The sequence below is a fragment of the Bacillus rossius genome, chromosome 5, assembly GCF_032445375.1.
Source record: "Bacillus rossius redtenbacheri isolate Brsri chromosome 5, Brsri_v3, whole genome shotgun sequence".
NCBI classification, from domain to species: domain Eukaryota; kingdom Metazoa; phylum Arthropoda; class Insecta; order Phasmatodea; family Bacillidae; genus Bacillus; species Bacillus rossius.
The window spans coordinates 49341734-49361463 of NC_086333.1; the positions used below are offsets into that span (position 1 = coordinate 49341734).

The following is a 19730-nucleotide window of genomic DNA, read 5'->3' on the forward strand; positions in this document are numbered from 1 at the left end:
CCCGAAGGACAAGAAAATGACGACATTATAAAATTATAATAACCCGATCACATGCAATCCGATGGGAAAAGTAAAATATGGCGGCTGCAATGAACAATAGACACCGACTTATGTATGTAAAAATTAGTGGAGTTCATCCTGGTACAAAAAAAACGCAAATTTCACACGTGTCCAGTAATTATTTATGCTTGACCACTTGTGTATTCTGTGTATCAGTGAAATATGAAGCAGGCGTTAAACTAGAGCGTTAGCCAACGAACACTGTTCACGAACTCTTGAACGTGAGTAAGACTGCATTCTAGCCTGCCGGTCAAATATACCGTGAAATTGTAGGGTCTAAGTATAAACATAAAATAATATCCCGGAATTGAACTTCAAGCCGAGAACGGATAAGCCAATTAATTACGTTTATGGATTAAAAAAAAACATAAAAAAGTGACGTAGTTTTTGAGTTTCAGACATTTCTAAAAATGTTTTTAAATCCCCACCCTACGCCAAAGTATTAGATAATGTTAATACAACTTTTGGTTACTTAAACCTGAATAATCCTAATATTGATCAGAAATAAAAATAACTTATTTACATTAGTAAAAAAACTCTCGGTCCAACGTATGCACTAAAATTATTAATGGTATAACTTTAACTATTTATACTGTACAAACAATATATGCTAACTTAGCAAGATATTTGAAAATGTGCCTCATTTAAGAAAATAACTTTCTAAGTTTGCACGGTAATTTTTTTACAATATGAATAGTCAAAATTACCGGATTAAAACGTTTTCAGCATTAGCCATGAAAATATTCTCCCCCCCCCCCCCCCTCTTTACACAAAAAAAAGGCTAGTATGCTTGGTTTGATTTTTATTTGTTTACAATAGTAGGGTTATTTAGGACTGCGTAGCCAAAAAAATTGTAGCAAAAGTACTGCAGGGTAGGGATTTTGAAAATTTAAAAAATAAAGTTTATAACTCAAAAACTAAGATAATTTTTTTTATTTCTTCACACCTAACAGTAATTAATTATTGGCCTATCAACTGTTCTCGGCTTGACGTTGAGTTGTGGGACACCATAAATGTAAGCAGTTTTTTGGAACACCAAGTAGACGCTTGTAATATATATATACTGTATAGAAGTCGCGAGTGGATAGGATTTACTCTACGTTTTTCAGGAGCGTATGATGAGCAGCTTGGGAACTTCACCGCTGCAGTGCGCTGCCGTAACGCCCTGTATCGTCTTAGGTTGTTATTTGCACGTTAGAGCGCAGCACTGTCGCCCGCTGTCATTCCCCCGCACCCAACCCCCCCCCCTCCACAACCCAACATTCACTGCAGCTCAAGGTCGTTCAACGGGAGTTTGTGCGTCACACAACTGTAGGGATGAGAGGTGGGGAAGAGGGTGGGTGGATGACAACGCGTGTTTGAGGGAGGGGTGGGAAAGGGTTTGTTTGAAAGAGTTCGACATTTGTCCGCTAGGGACCAAACACAAGTCGATGCCCTAGAGATATGGTGGCGATTGCGGCGGTGAATTAACCAACTACCTCAAAACAGTATTAGACATTTTAACCTGGGCTGGCGACTTCTATACAGTGTATATATTCAAAGGTAGAGGACGGTGAACAGAGGTATGCAGCACTCACCACGTGACAGCTTGTCCACGCTCTCGAAGCGCCCCTCCACCTTGCTGCGGAGCGAGTCCAGGTCGAAGGGCGGGCTGAATCCGTGGTCCACGCTTCGACTCTTGCTCCTGCACACAGGAAAAATACATACCTTTGGAAACCAGTAGCTATGAAATTATTTGTAATACCTAGGGACTGGAAAAATTTCGCGTTTTCGATGACCTTCAGGATAGACTACACAGTTCTCAGTATACTCGGGGAAAATAACGGCTGTTCATCGGCTGCTGACTTGTGAGTCGTCTCAAACGGTTTGCCTGTGATACGATACTTCTTTAGTTAAGTAGCCTATTTCCCATTGGCCCATGGTCGTCCAGATGAACAGTGAGCCAATAACAACAGCAGCTTTAGAGGTATGTGTATTTTGAGTTTTAGCCTATCGCGAAATGAATCCGCGAAATTTTTCCGGTCTCTAGTAATACCACAAGAAAGGTATTGTATGTAACTTTGTACAACACATAGCTATGGTTATCTATGCATAAAATTAAATACGTTATTTTTCGATAAAATGCTGAGTATTTTTTTTAACGAAAATCGGCGCATAATTTTAAATTTTGAATGATGTTACATTCAAGCATAATTTTTGATGTGTAAAAAAATATCCTAGCTCTCGGTGTACGGCATTAGGTAGGAGTAATTTCGTGAATGGAACGGAAGTCGAATGAACGGAAATCTGTAACCGCACGGTGCCCGTACATAGTCACTTTCGTACACATTATGGGACATACCAAACTTATTGGTGTGCCAAATGAAACTTTATGATAGTGAAACTACCCATGAATATATTTGGTAAACTAAAATAGTCATAATAAAAAGTAATTACAAGTTTTTAAATACGTAAGAAAACTGACATTACAATGATTGTAATACACATTCTTCTTGCAAAATCCCAACAGGTTCGGTAGCAGAGCGTTAGAGTGCGCACTTGTAAAGCTCAGTATGATGTTCAAACCTCGCCACTGGAAAAATTATTATTACTTTTTAAACCACAATATTAATAAAATATCATCTAATAATAATTATGAATCAGCTCAATAAGGTTAAGGTTTGTTTGTACGAAGTATTTTCAGACAAATTTCCATCGTTTAAGCAAAAAGAAATATACAAACATATACTTCAAATGTTTAAGGTTAATTTTTTAGTAATGCCATAGAAGTATAACTTCTAACGTGTGTGGAAATTTTATATAATTAACTGGTTTGTGAATTTTAACAAGACGGGCAGTATTTTAATAAAATTTCCTTGTAAGAAAATCAGTTTCAAAGCCGGGTTTTTGGATATTTTCTAGCAAGCAACGTTTACGATACAGGCCGCGAATTCTAACGTGTACGATTCACATCCAGAAATTTTGGTATTTGAAAAGCGAATATTTTATTTATCCTAATATGAATCACGCTCAGCATTATTTTAAAGAATTCTACGTTCGATTTAGTGTCCGAGTTTTGTATAGTAACTTTATTGGCAACGTCAACAACATGAGAACACAAGAATTTGTTCGTTACTAAGGTTAGATGTTTAGGCATTACTGACAAGTACAGAAAGACTCGCTCAAATGTTGTTTTTTTAAACCGCAGAAAAGATAATTTAATATTCAATAGCTGGACACTGATTTGTGTTTTGTGTTTTGTGTTTATTAACATGCGCAGTTAATACTGGAAAGATATTCAGTGAACAGTAGACAAATAACTGCAACTATTGAAGGTACTGCATAAATGGTCGGGTAATAAGAATCCGAGCCTAGTATTACCGCGAACATTATTTTGTAGTGTCATAGTTGTCATTTAAATGTACAAGATTTCAAAATACCTGTAATTTTGCATTAATATTCCTGTTCCATTACAGAAACAATTTACACTACAAGTACGGCGACCGCCTACGTGAGCCGCCGCACGACAACAAACCCCCTCCCCCCTTTTTTTTCCCCACCACCACACACACACACACATACACACACATACTTCAAGGTCGCGCGAGAGGAAATCAAGTACCCGGGGGCAAATAAACATGTCTCCCCCCTTTCCAATTACTCAGTCTTCAACTTTCAAACGTGATATGAGCGTGTATTACATGTAAGCTTTCCTATGAATTATATTGGCAATAATTGTCATTTTTGTCTTGTTAAGGTAAACTCAAGGATTAAAAAAAATCTCGAAACTCAACCAGGACCTCGCTGGTGTTTGTAAACCTTCCCTCCCCCTCCCCCCCCCCCCTTTTTTTTTTGCCCCACACTCTCGATGGTCCAGCAAAAAAAAAAACACGCTAACTTCATACCAAAATCACTTTCTTTATAGTAAAGATATATCTGTACCTCTGAGTCATAAGACACTATGTTACAAACACCACATTTCATGAGAGCAGTTTAAAAAAAATTTAATAGTGCTTTAGTTATTTACTCAACTATTTTCAACCCAAAATATATGAATTTTAGACATATCGTACATCTTAGTGTTTTGTGCAACTAGAGAGAACTTCAAACAACTAGAGAGAACTTCAAACGGTGGTCTAGTTCATGGTTAAAAGTGCATCTTGACCAAAAGTGAACAAAGTGTTAACTGTGTGAAGCCATTTTTTTCTTCACCATGTTGCGCTATATTATAGTCGCCGCACGGTAAGTTCGTACTTTTGGGAAGAACTGTTGAAAAATGGAACTAAGAATATTTGGTTTACAATTGTGCAATTTGTTTGACAAATAAATAAACAAAATAGGACGACATAATTTATCAAGCTATTACGTTTCCGTACGTGTGTATGAATACTGAAATAATTTGTATTTGTTAATTTTATATGTAAGTTTTTAAACACGCGTGGCAACGATATTTATCGGTATGTTGGCTACACACTTGAAGAAATAGTTCCTTAGTATGTAATTTTGAACAGCTGAAATAACGATAAATATTGCTGAAAATGTTTCACATATGTTTACTTCCAGATCCTGGAGTAATATTGTTTAATATATACGAAAGTTAAGTTATTTTGTTTACAGATGACGTTGCAAGCTGTTGCGGATGAATCACCTACGTAACTGTGTGTCGGCCCGATCCATGTTGAACGCTTGTTTTTGTTTGCTCAAAACGACTTCTGATTTTCCGAAAACATCCAGTGTATTTGTGTACTAATTAATTTTCTAATTTTAAAGGGTTGTCTTAATTGTAACTTGTAGTGAACTATTGCTTTTACAGTGTAACTTTGTGTTAGTTATTACGGTTTGTTAGGTTATTAAAATGAATGTAAAGAAGAAGGAGACAGCACGATATTATCGATGTGGCACGAAGAGTTACGATGTTAATAAATACAGGTCAACTGGAACAGGGTGATGTCGCAGAAATGACAGCATTTCTTCTAGATCTGGGCGTCACGACCGTGAAAAAGTTAGTTACTAATTAACACGTTATGAAAGTATGTGCGTGAAAACGTTCCGTTAGTGTGGGGCGTGTTTGTAAAATAGTGTAAAAGTACCTTCCTCGCAGCTTTCTTGTTTTGAATGTCGGGCAAATTACAAACAGACACGTTCTTATATTTTCGTTTATATATTAGGTAATGTCCCACAAGCAAAACATATTAAATGTAAGGGCATGTACACAGATACTAACCTAACATAACCTATACGCAACCAACATAATGTAACCTAACCCAACCCAAATGAGGTTTATTTACATGAAATTAGGTTTGGTAAATAGGTTAGGAAACATAATTGTCAATAATTAGAATGCATTTTAAAAAACTTGAGTAGAAATTCAACTCTATGTAGGTTGTTGTCATGACTTTTTGTTAACACCTGTAACCATAAAAAAATACAGCATTTGAATATATGCTCAGGGTAAATGTGCTAATGTATGCTTTTTAATTACAGGTGTTCTGGATAACGTGTTTAGTGATATGTAATTTCTCTGCTGTGTTTATATGTGATTCTTAAACATTAGTTTCATTACAGGATATAACATAATATTGATGGTAGTGATAATTTATTGCTGAGTTTCGATTTATTTAATACATTTATTTTATTACAGATTCTTAAGTTAAGTTTTTTATGGCAACAATTTCTTTTCTGCATTGTACATACTTAAGTGATATAGTTTTTATATGAGACAAACCACATACACATAAAAATACACACTTACAGAAATGTTTAATGTATAACTTATAATTTGAATTTAAAATTTATTCTGCTTGATAGAAAATAATGCCTCTAATTACAAAACACATGTTGGTTAGCCATAACCTTTTAGCCAGAAAAGTGTTACTAACTTGGGTAAATATGTAGTTGGGCGGTATTTGCGAAAAAAAATGTTAAAAATCCGAAAATACTTTTATTTTATGCTCTTCAACGTCCTCTTTTCATTAAAAGTGGCGGAGATAAGAAATTCCAAATACTTTAGGAGATATAGAAATTTTTAATTTTGCAATACAAGACCTGTGGAACCATTCGAGCGACGCCATTTTTTTTATTTTGCTGTGTGTTCGTGAATACGCGAATCGTCAATGCGTAATTAATAAAATGGTTGATTAGGTCAGGTCAGTTACATTATTTATACTTTCAAACTAAGCCGACATTAAAAATAATGTGAATTAATTTTAATTATTCTTTAGTTTTAAATTATTTATAATGTAACTGACCTGACATAACAAACTCGTAACAAAGGATGCACAGTAATAACTCACGTATTTTTTTTGTTACTTATTACTTGCGCAACAATATCAAAATAACAAATAAGACTTTAAAATTAGAACGTTAAAAACTCACCTAAGTTGGAGGCGGTAATTAAACACCGTTTTAAACAATAAATGAACTAAATAATCACGTATTGGTTCGTTTGAATTCTGGCCTATCACGAACAATCACGTGACATCATTATCCAATAAAAAAAGTAGATACTCGTACGTAAACAAGAAACAATGATAATCGCCACATTAATGCACTGGTATTGTGATGAAATTTAAAAATTTGATATCTTCTAAAGTATTTGGAATTTCTTACCTCCGCCGCTTTTAATGAAAAGAGGAAGTTGAAGAGCATACAATAAAGGTATTTTCGGATTTTTAACATTTTTTTTTCGCAAATACCGCCCAACTACATATTTACCCTTATTTGTTATTTTCTATTCACAAATGACCTCTCGATGTAATGACAGTGATGTGCCTGGCACTCACGGCTTTAGGAAACTAACAGTTTACATAGCTACCTCATACTGAATAATTTCTTAAAGTTAAATTCTTCATAAATGATACTGACATAATTTTCATGCTTTCAACCATAGCACTTTGTGATATAGTAATCTCGAAGCAGCAAAATTTCTTTTGTAAAACTGAACATCAATTTTTATAGATATTATGTGAAGACACAGCACCACGCTGGGTTTAAACTCTAAACTATAAAAATTTGCTTAGATTTTTTTATATTTAATATTTGAATTATTAAACATGATGTTATGACATTTTCTACTGACATTTAACCAATTATAAAAATTGCAGTGTAATTTTATTATCCATTAATTACATCCCTATTTGACAGTTACCCAACCAAAACATTGCCATGTGGTAGTCACATGGTTTTCCACATGGCAATGTTATTGTTGATATTTGGCGGAAGGATACATAGTCACCTTGAAAATAGATCCCAGCTTGAAGCAGGGCTTCCTAAAAGTATGAACTTACCGTGCGGCGACTATAGTTGGATGCCAAAAACATTGGCTGAAATATAGTTTTTGCATTGTAGAAACAGTTTTGAATCACTGTTTAATAAAAATAAAATGACTGGTTTTAACGACGAAGATTCTAATTCATGATTACAAACCATTATCTGACGTGGTAAATCACATTTCCACAATGTTTTTGGCGGAACAATATGGGATACATCCATAAAATTACTTTAAAATAAGTCTTCCTCATTGCAAGAAACATATTAAAAGAACGAAGAGTTATAGTATGCAAAAAAAAAAAAAAAACTAAGTCACCGCCTAAGACACAACAAAATAAACACAAGAGGACCAAAAACACGATTTTAATGCTATATATTCGTTGTTCATGCAAGTGGAAATAAAACATAATTTTCTTTGGAAATAACACACAAAGAACAAATAAAATAAGGTGATAAATATTTTCAATTATTTATTATGATACAAAGAAATGTAGTCTTGTCGACCGAGGAAAGCGAATTCTTAAAAAACTAGTGTGTTTGGCGTTTGAATGAATGTTTATATTTATGTATGTATATGTATGTGACTGTCCGCAATTAACTGTCGAAACTATGATTGTATTTTCATTAAAAATATTGGGTAGCTTAGTATGGCCAACGGAATTTTCAATTTCCCGTGTGAGCAAAATCATTCGAGGTTTTTTTTGTTACATTTAATAAATACAAAAATAACTTTCAAAATCACACGCATTACTATAATTTCTGGCTTGGAATCCAAAGAGGATATTGTCGGGGAAATGAATAGAACAAGCAGCAAGAAAATTTAGTTAGACAGAATTTGTAAATAATATACAAACTATTGTTAAATATTTTTTGACTAGTTTGTGATGTTATTTTTGTCATTGTTCATTATTACATGACACCATGTACCCTCATACACCGCGAAAGAGGTTGAATTCCGAAAAATACTCTACCCCCCTTTTTGTTTAGTTCCCGAAACACCACACCCCTTTTATGTTTTAAGCTGGAAACGTCCTTGAGTAGGAACACAATAAAACAGTAATTAAATACTTGGTAATGGGATATGGCACACAAAGGTTAAAATAGCATCTAATTAATTGCGTTAGCAGATATTTTTTTTTTTTTTTTCCTAATTGATTATCACAAAAAAATACGGCCCCGAAATGCAGATAGTTTAATTGTTAGATGATAACTATACACATGTTCGTACTTAATGCTGAGTGTTTTGAATTATATATATTTATATAATTATATATTATATATGCGTCTACGAAGAGAAATAGAGATGGATCTAATTTCCTCATTTTGAAAATTTTCCTTAATTACTAACGCGTATAACTGATAAAAATAATAATATTATAAACAATTTTTTTTTTAATTTATGTTTAAAATAATTACTTGTCTCAAAGTTCTCCTACTTCCGTTAAATAAAAGGGTTCCTGCAGATAGGAAAAATTTGAAAGCAGGAAAATCTCAGGGAATTGAAAAGTTATCGTTAAAATCTTAAAAATGATGAAGAATGAAGATGAATAAAGATAAATAATGATGAATGATAATAAATTATGATGAATAATGATGAAGTATAATAAATGATAAAATATCAGTAACTAAAGGTTTAGTAATTTTTAATAGAAGTGTACTCATTTTATTTCTTAATACCTGTCTGCAAATTAAATCAAACATTTCTGTGCAATTTAGCAACCTGTTTTATCAGTAATATTATACTTAAGATAAACAATGAATTATTTGAAGCTAGACCAAATTTCAATAGTCATTCACCCGGTCAAAATCAATTATGATTTATTTAAAAGTTTTAACATATATGATGTTTTTGCATTACTGACTGGAAGCATTAAATGCGTGTTATTAATGTAAATGATTACAGCGAAAACTGTCTATTGTGCAGGAAAATATTGCTACGGATGGAAAAAATAGGTTCGGAAAAGATATCTCAAATATTAACAATATTAATTAAATTAAAACACTTAAAATGTATGTCCACATATTAATCACTTTTTCGGATAGTCCACAGTTCACTCCCTCTTAACTGTAGCTAGGCTCGACAATGGCTCTCCCTATTGCTCGTCTCTTATCTCGTACCTCTGTCCCAACACACCGCCTCGCACCACTCACTCGTCCGCGCTGCGACACCGTCCCCGATTCTCCAGTCTCCGCATACGAATCCCGTCGTTTGTAACTCAGTTATCACTCGCTCACTCCCCTTCACGCGCTCGGAGGCTGGCGTCGCCACTTTTATACCCTTCAGCACCCCTTCTGGAATGGTCTCGCACCCCTTTTGAAGTGTCACATCATCAGAGTCAACCCTTCGCCCGAAACTCCCAGAACAATGGCGTCCTAGTTAAGACACTCCGCGCGGCGGCCTCCGGGAGCCTGCAGAATCCTCCAGAGGGGCTCAGCGTCGATGAAATAGCGCCGCGGAAGGGATGTCGGGGGACGGGGGGTAGCGAAGCCGGGCCGCTAATCCCTCGAGGAATGTTTCCCACCAGGAGGGGGGGGGGGCAAGGACCGGCTGGCCACTAATAGGTACACTCAAGCCGCTGTTCAAAACATTGGTTTCACTTTATATTTATGACTCGAAAGTTGTTCCTTTTCTACGTTAGTTTCACTGATGTCTGCTCGCTTTACCTCTTGAAACATTTGTCATGCTTGGTGTATTAACAGACTTATAGTTAGATTTTATAAATGGAAACAATTATTACAGTTTTTCTCTAAAATGAATACTTTTAATATATTTATCACGTTTGGCATTATTTTTAAGAATTCTGAATTAAATTTTGTGTAAGAATTTTGGATTATAAATTATTTGCAACATGAGAACACATGAATTTGAGCGTTACCACGTTAGATGTTTACACATCACTGACGAGTACTGAAAGACTCGCCCAATTTTTTTTCCAGTCTAATCAGCAGATAGTGATCAATGATAAACTAATTGGTTTTGCGATCCCATCTTAGTTAACCTTAAGGTATTACGTTTTTACGAGACCTAAAAATTATTAAGAAATATTCTCCCGACGTCTGCGGTGAAAGACTTAGCGTTTGGTATTTACACTGTTCACTTTGCGTTTACGTTTTTACGTATTTTGCTTACGTTAGGCAGGCCACGAGCCATAAGTTCGGAACTAACCTTAACATGTTTGTCCGTTCCGCAACGTGTAACGAACTTCGCACACTCTCAGGCGTCCAAGAAATTTTGCTTAAACTTTGATATTTGTATCTAAAATTAACTATCTAATGTAACTATCTAAAATTTACAGCGGATTCCAACGCACAGAATAAAAAAAATTCTGTCCGTTTACAAAAGCTTCCTTTGGAAAACAGTTGCCAAGAAATAGTTTGTAACCCTAAAACAAATATATTGAATCTTTGAACAACACAAGGTTATGGTTATTTTTGCATATATGAAATACTTTTTTTTCGAGATAATACTGAGTTTTTATTACGAAAACTGGCACACAATTTTATATTTTATTTGATTTTTTTATTGAATCATAATTTTTTTAAACCATGGAAAATATAATCGAATATTCAACTATTTGACTTTATTTTGTTTTTATCGTGTATTTTTATGTGCGCAATTAATACTGGAAAGCTATTGAGGGAACGATTTACAAACAACTTTAACCATTGGAGGAACTGGAACACACACAAAACATAATCTCCCGGGTAAGAAAGAATCCGTCCCAGTATTACTTACTGCCAACACTATTTTTGTGATGATACAGTTGTTTTCATGTAAATGTAAAAAAAATACAAATACCTGTAATTTTACGCGAAACTTCATGTTCTATTTACAAAAAAAATTGGTTGTCTGTAAAGTTGGTTTACGGACGATAGTTTAACGTTACCACGTCATAACAAAACATTGATGAAATGATTGCATACTTTTATTAATAAAATTGAATCATTTTTATTGAATTATCACTATTTTGAATGGATACAAAGAAGGAGTGAAATGAAATCTACAATTTAAATGATAAATTTACTTTGATTTGCACTCATTAATTCAAATATGTTTATTACTTTAACGAACAGATTATTTTAACTATAATTTTTTTATACATGTTTGCTATTAAACTTCTTCCAATCTGTGTTATTCTGTTAAGGATAGGACGATGATAGGAAAAGTAGGAAACGAATGGGAGTGTTTCAAGTTTAATGTGCCTCGAAAAAGTCAAATCGATGGTTGTTCCAATCGAGTGGAAGAGAGAGAGAGATAGATGCGGCGCAAGCATACAATGAGCGTAACGGGACACAGCGTAACGGGACAGTGTGCGTAACGGGACAATGAGTCATCCTTTTTCGTGCGTGCAGCCGGCGTTCATCGATTTCTTAGACGTCGTCACGTCAAAAAAAAAATTACACTACAGTGTGCTATTCGAAGCAACGTGTGCTTGGGCGGATGGTCTTTTCGGGGTCAGGACCACGCGAATGTCTGCGGTTCTCTCCATCCGACTCGGCTGGAGCTTCGCCTCGCGGTCTTCGCTGCAGGAGACAGGCTTGGTGGCTCTCTCTCTCTGGCGGCACGGTCCTTTACTCCACCTCGCTGATTCCCTTCCTTCTTTTTGTTTTCCTTCCCCTTTTGTCTCTCGGCGGTCGTCTCTCTCTCTCTCTCTCTCTCCGACTTCCTCGGAGCTTTTTCACTCCCGTTTCCTCCCGTCGCGTCGGCCCGCCCCCTCCAACCCCGACCAGAAGCTGAAACACTTCCGATGTCGACGCGACCTCGGATCCTCGAGATGACTGTACGCTCCGAGCGAGGAGAGTGTACGATTTCCTGGAAAAAATTGATTCAGCCCAATTTCTTAGAAAAAAATATATAATTAAACCAAAATTATGTCACAATCCTTTACAGCCACTGCAGCTAACGTCTGGAACAACCTCGACCAAAATGCAAACCGAAAAAAAAAAAAAAAACTTTCACTTTCTAAATTTGCAGTTATCTAACCAACGAATTTGTGTATGTGCGAGCGTGTTTGTGTGTGTGTGTGTGTGTGAATGGCAATATATTTAGTTAGAATATTACTAATACATATTTTAATTAACATTATAATTTTAAAAAATCTTTAATACACTTTGTGTTAGTATTTAAATTTAATGTTATTAGATAACCTACCTACGTGTTTAATCAGTACTTTCTTGAACTGTGGCTTTTTAATTTAATGTTTAGGTGTGATTATTTTATGTTGTTTAAATGTCATACGAATAATTAATTGTTTCTGGTTCATTGTAAGATAAGGCGTACACGCATTAACTGCGCCAAAAGAAGCCGAAACAAATAACATAAATACGAGAAATTTTTTGTAAGTGTCTACCCTAATTTAAAAAAAAATATATTCTAAATATTAAACGCTAAAAACTTTGTATAGCATAACGAACTATTGAAACCTCCCTTAACTTCCGGCGGTTAGGAACATGACCTGTTACCAAGATCCCCCCCCCCCCTTTACCACTAAAGTCTTTTCACCAAGATAATCAATACTTAAAATACGCTGGAAGTGAATTTGAACCATAAGATAAACCTCTGGCGTAGGACGTTTAATCGGGATTATCAATAAACACGTTCTATCAAGCGATAATTAAAAAAAGAGTTTTACTTTTAATTGACTTGTAACTCGACCATAGTTGGGAAGTGTTACTGTTTCAAAAATGTCATGCTTTACCTATGAAATTGTAAACACGTCTGCGAATAATTAAAGTTTTACTAAAAGTATCATTTTAAACGGATCAATTTTTGATCTGTTTGATTAGGTTTAAGGGAGAGATAAAAACAGAATCACGCCATCTTGATCTCAACCGATTTTAAGCCATATTATTTTTTTTTTGCTGTTCAATTTTCGTAGGATCGTTAAAGCATAGCTCATTCAATAGGGTAATATATGAACTTAACAACTACTGGCTGATACAAATAGTTAACCTCGTGAAGTTGTGACCGTGTGCAGGGTTATGACACACTTGAGATGTTTTGTTATTTATGTTTCTACAAAAAAAAACACAGTTTAGGACATGGTTTATAAGTATAATTAACCTTACCTTAACAAAACATAAGTCATCGCATAAACTAGTCATAGATGAGTATTTACATGTGCTTCACAAAGCGCGAACATTCAGAGCAACCATAGACCGAGTATAGCGTTGAGTAAACTATTTTCTTGTCAACATAACAAAAAAAACTTAGGGTACATATCAGACAGGTTGAGAGTTTAAAGAAAAAAAAGGGGGGGGGGGCGCCTCGTTTATGAACCGATTGGGAGAGTTTACTACAGAATAGTGAAGAATGTGCTAGAAGGATGTAGTTACTTCCCGGATGTTCATAATTCCCAGAGGATTTAAGGGCAATATAGGAAGAAAAGGGGTTGGATTTGCAGTGTGTGTATACTCGGGTTTTTGAGCACATTAGACAGAGAGAATCACAATGCTGACTGACGATAAACAGCGTTGAGAGAGAAAAAAAAAGGGGGGGGGGGGATGGAGGTCACCGACATAAAGGAGGTTTGGAGGTATGGTAGTGTTTATTCATTTTTCTGTAATGGCCAGTAGTTTTTCAGAGTTTAATGACTTTTACTTGTTGTAATGATAAGTGTTATTCTATGATATCTGCCTTGTGTGAATCACCTGTTAAGAAAATAAAGAACTGTTTTTTTATGGGTGCTCATAATGTTTGTTTTCCATGGTGCAATTTCTACACTTTTCTGTACTTTTTTGTTTAACAAATGCTAGTTTTTTTTGGTGGCCATATAAGTTTCATGAAAAAACTTAAGCGCTCCAAATACCAGAACTTTATCACTAAAAGTAGACTATAAAAATTACATGAAATTTTTTTAAACTCTCTATTTTTCATATTTTAATCATGCTGGTGGTATAACTAATTTGACTCAGTGTGGTTAGCATCACAGCTTATCTCTTTCAATAAAATATAGCTAACAATGTTGTGTAAAAAAAAATATAACAAATCATGTGTACCTGAATTTTTAAAATAGAGATAAAAACTATATTTGTAAAGTCAATAATATTTTTCTATGTATATTTTTAACAAAATAAAAGATAAAAATAAAATCCAAAAAGACATATTTAATCTTGTTGTTAATGTTCTGCCATCCTTTAAAGATTTTGAACATAGGTTATTTTCCATCTGTTTTGCTTTTAACTTACAAGTTAGGCCCCATTTGGGCAAGCAAATTTACCTTGCGTGTGTTGAAACTTAGTAAATATAGTGCTGCTAGCAGTGAGTGTTGGGTTCCAATGGGACCGGCCTCAAAGTCATTGGCTTTTTGTATTTAAACATTGTTTTGTGGAATGACTTCGACTGTTATAATATTGTCAAGAGACACAACGTTATTGTCACTGACAATCTCTTAATGTATGATTTCTGCCTTACCGAAGGCAAAATTTCGATTATTTTAAAAAATTGTAAAAGCATAAAAACTAATGAAACTAAAATGGCGTCTTTCGGTTCATATCTCCTCCTTAAGCGTTTCATATTTAGAGTATAGAAGAATGAAATATTGTAACTCTTAATTGCTTTTTTTTCCCCTGAAATTTCACCAATTTAAATGTCCCTAGTAGTCCCTAGTAGTTCACCCCACGATATATTTCCCTGACTATTCCCTAATTTTTATTAATTCAAAATTCCCTGAAATTTTTAAGTTTTCCCTGATTTTTCTGAAGCAGAGCACCCTAACTGATTTACCTACGTTCTCGCATTACCAACATTTTGCTCACTGTAAAACATACTTCAAATTTGCGAGGGCATACTTGTTTCGAAGAAGCACGACACCCATTCCAACAAATAGTTGGGGAGACTGAAACAGCACGATCTAAATCAGAACTCTCTTCACAGCAATACTAATGCGTATGCGCCAATATTAACTGGAAATATACCATTATGACCAATACAAAATTACAGCATCAGAATACTAAAAAAATATAAAATACTATGTTTTCATGATCATCTAAAAACTCAAAACTAGAATACTAGAAAAATTGGTTGTCTGTAAAGTCGGTTTACGGACTATAGTTTAACCTGACAACGTCATAACAAAACATTGATGAAATGATTGCATACTTTTATGAATAAAATTGAATCATTATTTTGTATGGATACAAAGAAGGAGTGAAATGAAATCTACAATTTAATTGATAATTTTACTTTTATTTGCACTCATTAATTCAAACATGTTTATTACTTTAACGAACAGATTATTTCAACTATAACTTTTATACATGTTTGCTATTTAACTTCTTCCAATCTATGTTATTCTGTTAAGGATAGGACGATGATAGGAAAAGTAGGAAACGAATGGGAATGTTTCAAGTTTAATGTGCCTCGAAAAAGTCAAATCTATGGTTGTTCCAATCGAGTGGAAGAGAGATCGATGCGGCGCAAGCGTACAATGAGCGTAACGGGACACAGTGTAACGGGACCATGTGCGTTACGGGACACTTTTTCGTGCGTGCAACCGGCGTTCATCGATTTATTAGACGTTGTCACGTCAAAAAAAAACAAACAATATAAGGCATAAATGTGCTCTGGCGCGAAGAAAGTTAAAACGTCATTGAAGTCGTTATCAAAAATAAAAGATTGTGTACATTTTTTTTTCAATGACTGGTGTTTACAATTTGCTAAATAATATTGCGGCTGTTAAATCTCGCGTCCAAATAATTCAACCATGACTCTTCGATTTTCCCGAGGATTTGCTACTACGTTACGTACGGGAACATAAAATATGAATAACAAAAGAACATCGAGGTAAGTCTTTGATAGAGAGGGCATGGGTTGTTTGCTACACTGATTTGGGAAAACGTTTTGATGGACTAAGTCGTGTAGCAAAACGCTTGGCTAGCTGCATTGGACTGACGGATGTCGGACGCAAGCTACTGTAATCCTGGCTTCACACAAACATTCTTATCGCGTTCGATTTTCAGTTCACATTTTCGACCACCCTTAGAAGAAATTCATTACCGCCATTTTGAATTCCTTAATAATTATTAGCATAATAATTCAAACTAATAGCGTTCGAAGTTTTTTTTTATCTTGATGTAGTCTGATATTTGATAACAGTCCCTAGCTTGTAACAGCCGGGAGAATGTAACTGATTATTCTCCGTGGACGACGGCAGATAAAACTGATACACTTGGCTAAAGACGGACTTCTATAACTGTCCAAAGTAATTAATATATTGTGGTTTGCCGATCTATGAACTGAATAAAAATACACCTGACTGCAATCTTAAGCTATATGGAAAAAAATGATAGATTTAAATTGCTTCTAGAGATTACATTATAATGCTTTTGTCGGATAACAGATCTTGTTATAGCGCTAGGCGTCGTTATAAAACATCTTACGCCTGGCAGAGACGGGCAACCCGCGATGCGGGAAGGAACGGCAAGTTGCCTATCCCTCGGTTAACTTATCCTGAAACTTGTACGTGTCGTATTCTACATTGATAGTCACGAAGTGCCGGGGGGAACCACACGCAAGTTGTTACGAATGATGCAGATGTCAGAAGTCTTTGGCTGTTTCTAAACAGAGATTTCTACGGAACGAGAATATTAAAATTATTTCGTATTTTACACACAGAACATATTTGACAACACTAGTAATGAAATAACGAAAACAGCATTGCAACACGGTAGTACAAAGTTGTACAAAGTTGTAACCTCAACAACGCGCTAGCTACGCCCACCATGACACATGTTTTTTGACAACTTGAACATATAAGTCCTTTAATGTTGAGTTACAATACTGTAGAGTAACTATTACCACGACAAACTGAGATAAGCAATATCTCGAATAAGACGAATATAATAAGAAAACCGTTTTGGTTTTCAGTTTGAATTATCTGGATTATGTTTTTTTTCGACTTTTCTTCGGTGTAGATTCTTTTGTGTCACATCATGATTTGTCCAAACAGTAAATTGCATTATTGAGATTATTTTCTTTAGGCGTTCAACAACAGTTGGATCATTTTCTAGGTCCTCAAGAAAATGTTTCAACCATCTTTACTGGTAATGGCGCTTCAAGTCGGCTCGTATTATACGGAATCTGGGTTAATCGAAGCTTGGTTAATTGAGACACTACAGTATTATTTTTCTGCGCAGCTTTACTGCCCGGTCAATTTTCATTATTTTTATTAGTAAAATTAGTACCCCTGTAGTTTTTTCTCTCGATGTATTTAAAATATCCATAACATATCTCACTACTTGTATGTAAGTAAATACAAACAAAAAATTTAAGCTCAATTTGCGTGAATTGTTGCTATTTGTCAACTCAAATCAGTAAAAAAAATTGTCCCGGGGGAGGGCTTTTCCGGGATTCAAACCTCTTTAATAGGAAAATAGGAAACAAATTTTAATACATATTTTTTTACAATAATTGTTAGAATTAAATTATAATTTATTTCCAACAACAGGACCATGCTAAATTAATTTTTTCAACTGCGCAAGGAAAAGTGGGAGGGAAAAGCAACTGCTTTCTCTTAACCCCCCCCCCCCCCCCCACACACCAACCACCCTCAGACACGCCCATGCAGCCATTATTTACATTACAGAGAAATTGTCTAATTCTGTTAAATGAAACTGACTAATCAAAAAAAATAGTCCTCGAAATGATCCGAAACTTTATCAAGTCGGTATTGGTTTAAGAAAATCAACCAATATACTGTTAATGTTATTTGTTCCCGGGTATAGGCACCACTTATGTATCTTCTGTCGGGCTGGTTTATTCTGTGCTGCGGCGTATACCACGGCGGCGTCGTCGGGCCAGCGAGGCGCGGACGTCACGCGACCGGGAACTGTGCCCGCGGCTTGGACCCGCCTCCCGCGCGCACGACATTCGACATTCGACATTCGACATTCGCCGCAGCCTTTCCACGCCCGCCGCGCGACCTCCAGCCTGCTGGAAGCACGCGCTCACGTGCGCAGGACGACTCGGCGCCCCCTAGTCGATACCACTGTCGCAGAGACTTATTTCATTCAAAATGTTCTAACCATTGCTGGTTACACGGAATGTCAGAACAAACTTCCATCACGGACAAAAAAAAAAAATGAAACGTGAAAATTACAAAAAAAAAAAGGATGGACATGCGAACACACAGGAAAAAAAACTAAAATCAGCCCATGTCAAAAAAATTAAAAACATAAGCAGCACACTGGCCGTGCGAGGAGAGGTGTTTTTTTTTTTTCCAGTGTCCTTTATGTCTGTGTGTGTCTGAGGACGGGAACAGATATCAGTTCCCAAAACGTCGCAACTGTTGTCTTAGGAAGCTTCCTGTGTTCGTCTGCACTGTCGTCATTGTGATGTCCAGAATATCTGTTTAGTATCATCGCTGGATTTGTCTGTTTGTCGCTGTGTTGTCCAGGGTACCTTTTTATTTTTATTTACTATTCTTGTTGCTATTGTCTCTTCGTTTCAGCTCCTGCGTGCGTCTGTGCCGTAACAAATTTTTGACTAATTCCTTCCGCGAAATTTTCAGTGCTGCTTATGTTTTAATATATTTTTTTGACATGGGCTGATTTTAGTTGTTTTTTTTGCGTGTTAATTTTTTTTGTTGTAATTTTCATGTTTTCTCTTTTTTGTACATTATGGAGGTTTCTTTTGACAAACAATGTAACCAGCAATAGTGTGTGAATAAAATAACAAATTGAATCAATCTTTCCCACTCCAACAACAATTCAAAAAGAGAACGCATGCCACTTTTTTCTTAAACGTAGAGATAAGACCAGATTTTTTTCCTTTATATATTTAACACCAGGCTTCAGTTGTTTATCCCTCTCTTGAAGATGAATGGAACAAGGCGTGCAGAAACGTCGAGGATACCATCATTTCCATTAACGTGGCCTCAACACAGAAGCCAATTAGTAGTTTGAATTTGTTTTAATTAGTTTGTTCTTTTTACGTCTCATCTACAATGTCATCAGGGACGGTCAAACACTAAAAAAAGTGTGTGGAATTGGCGAAGGCCTGTCACTAGAAACCATCCCAGCTCTCACCCGAAGTGCTATTTCGGAAGTAAAAATCACATACACACACACGTGGAAAAACCGCAAGTCAAAACAGATGGATATGATTTGAAGCCAGGTTCCTAAAACATCTGCAATCAAATGTCACCGTTTCGGAAAAATATTATATGTACTACTATTTCAGCTTTAAAGTGCTATCATCCGTCTTTCGCAAGCACCTCTTAATAGTTTTATTTAATAGCTTAATGCTTTTTCGAAACTCTTCGATAAGTGTTTTTATCGTATAAATGTAAAAAAAATCAAACCACCAAGGATATAGTTTACGCATTAATTGTCGCTCATCTTCCAATCCTTTGTGGCCGAGGTCACTACGATCTATTTTCAGCTCGTAATTCACCGAACCTAGTGCAAGTCCTGGCTGTGTC

At 35.5% G+C, this 19730-nt stretch overlaps 1 protein-coding gene across 3 annotated transcripts in view; it reads right to left on the reverse strand.

Annotated features, from left to right (window-relative positions):
• Positions 1–19730, reverse strand: part of LOC134531781 (nuclear receptor coactivator 7) — a 667626-nt gene that overhangs the window by 283207 nt on the left and 364689 nt on the right. For all 3 annotated transcript variants that reach the window (XM_063367692.1, XM_063367693.1, XM_063367694.1), the window contains one exon: positions 1638–1744. In XM_063367692.1, coding sequence (XP_063223762.1) covers positions 1638–1744 — 107 coding nt within the window. The remainder of the gene's footprint in view (positions 1–1637; positions 1745–19730) is intronic.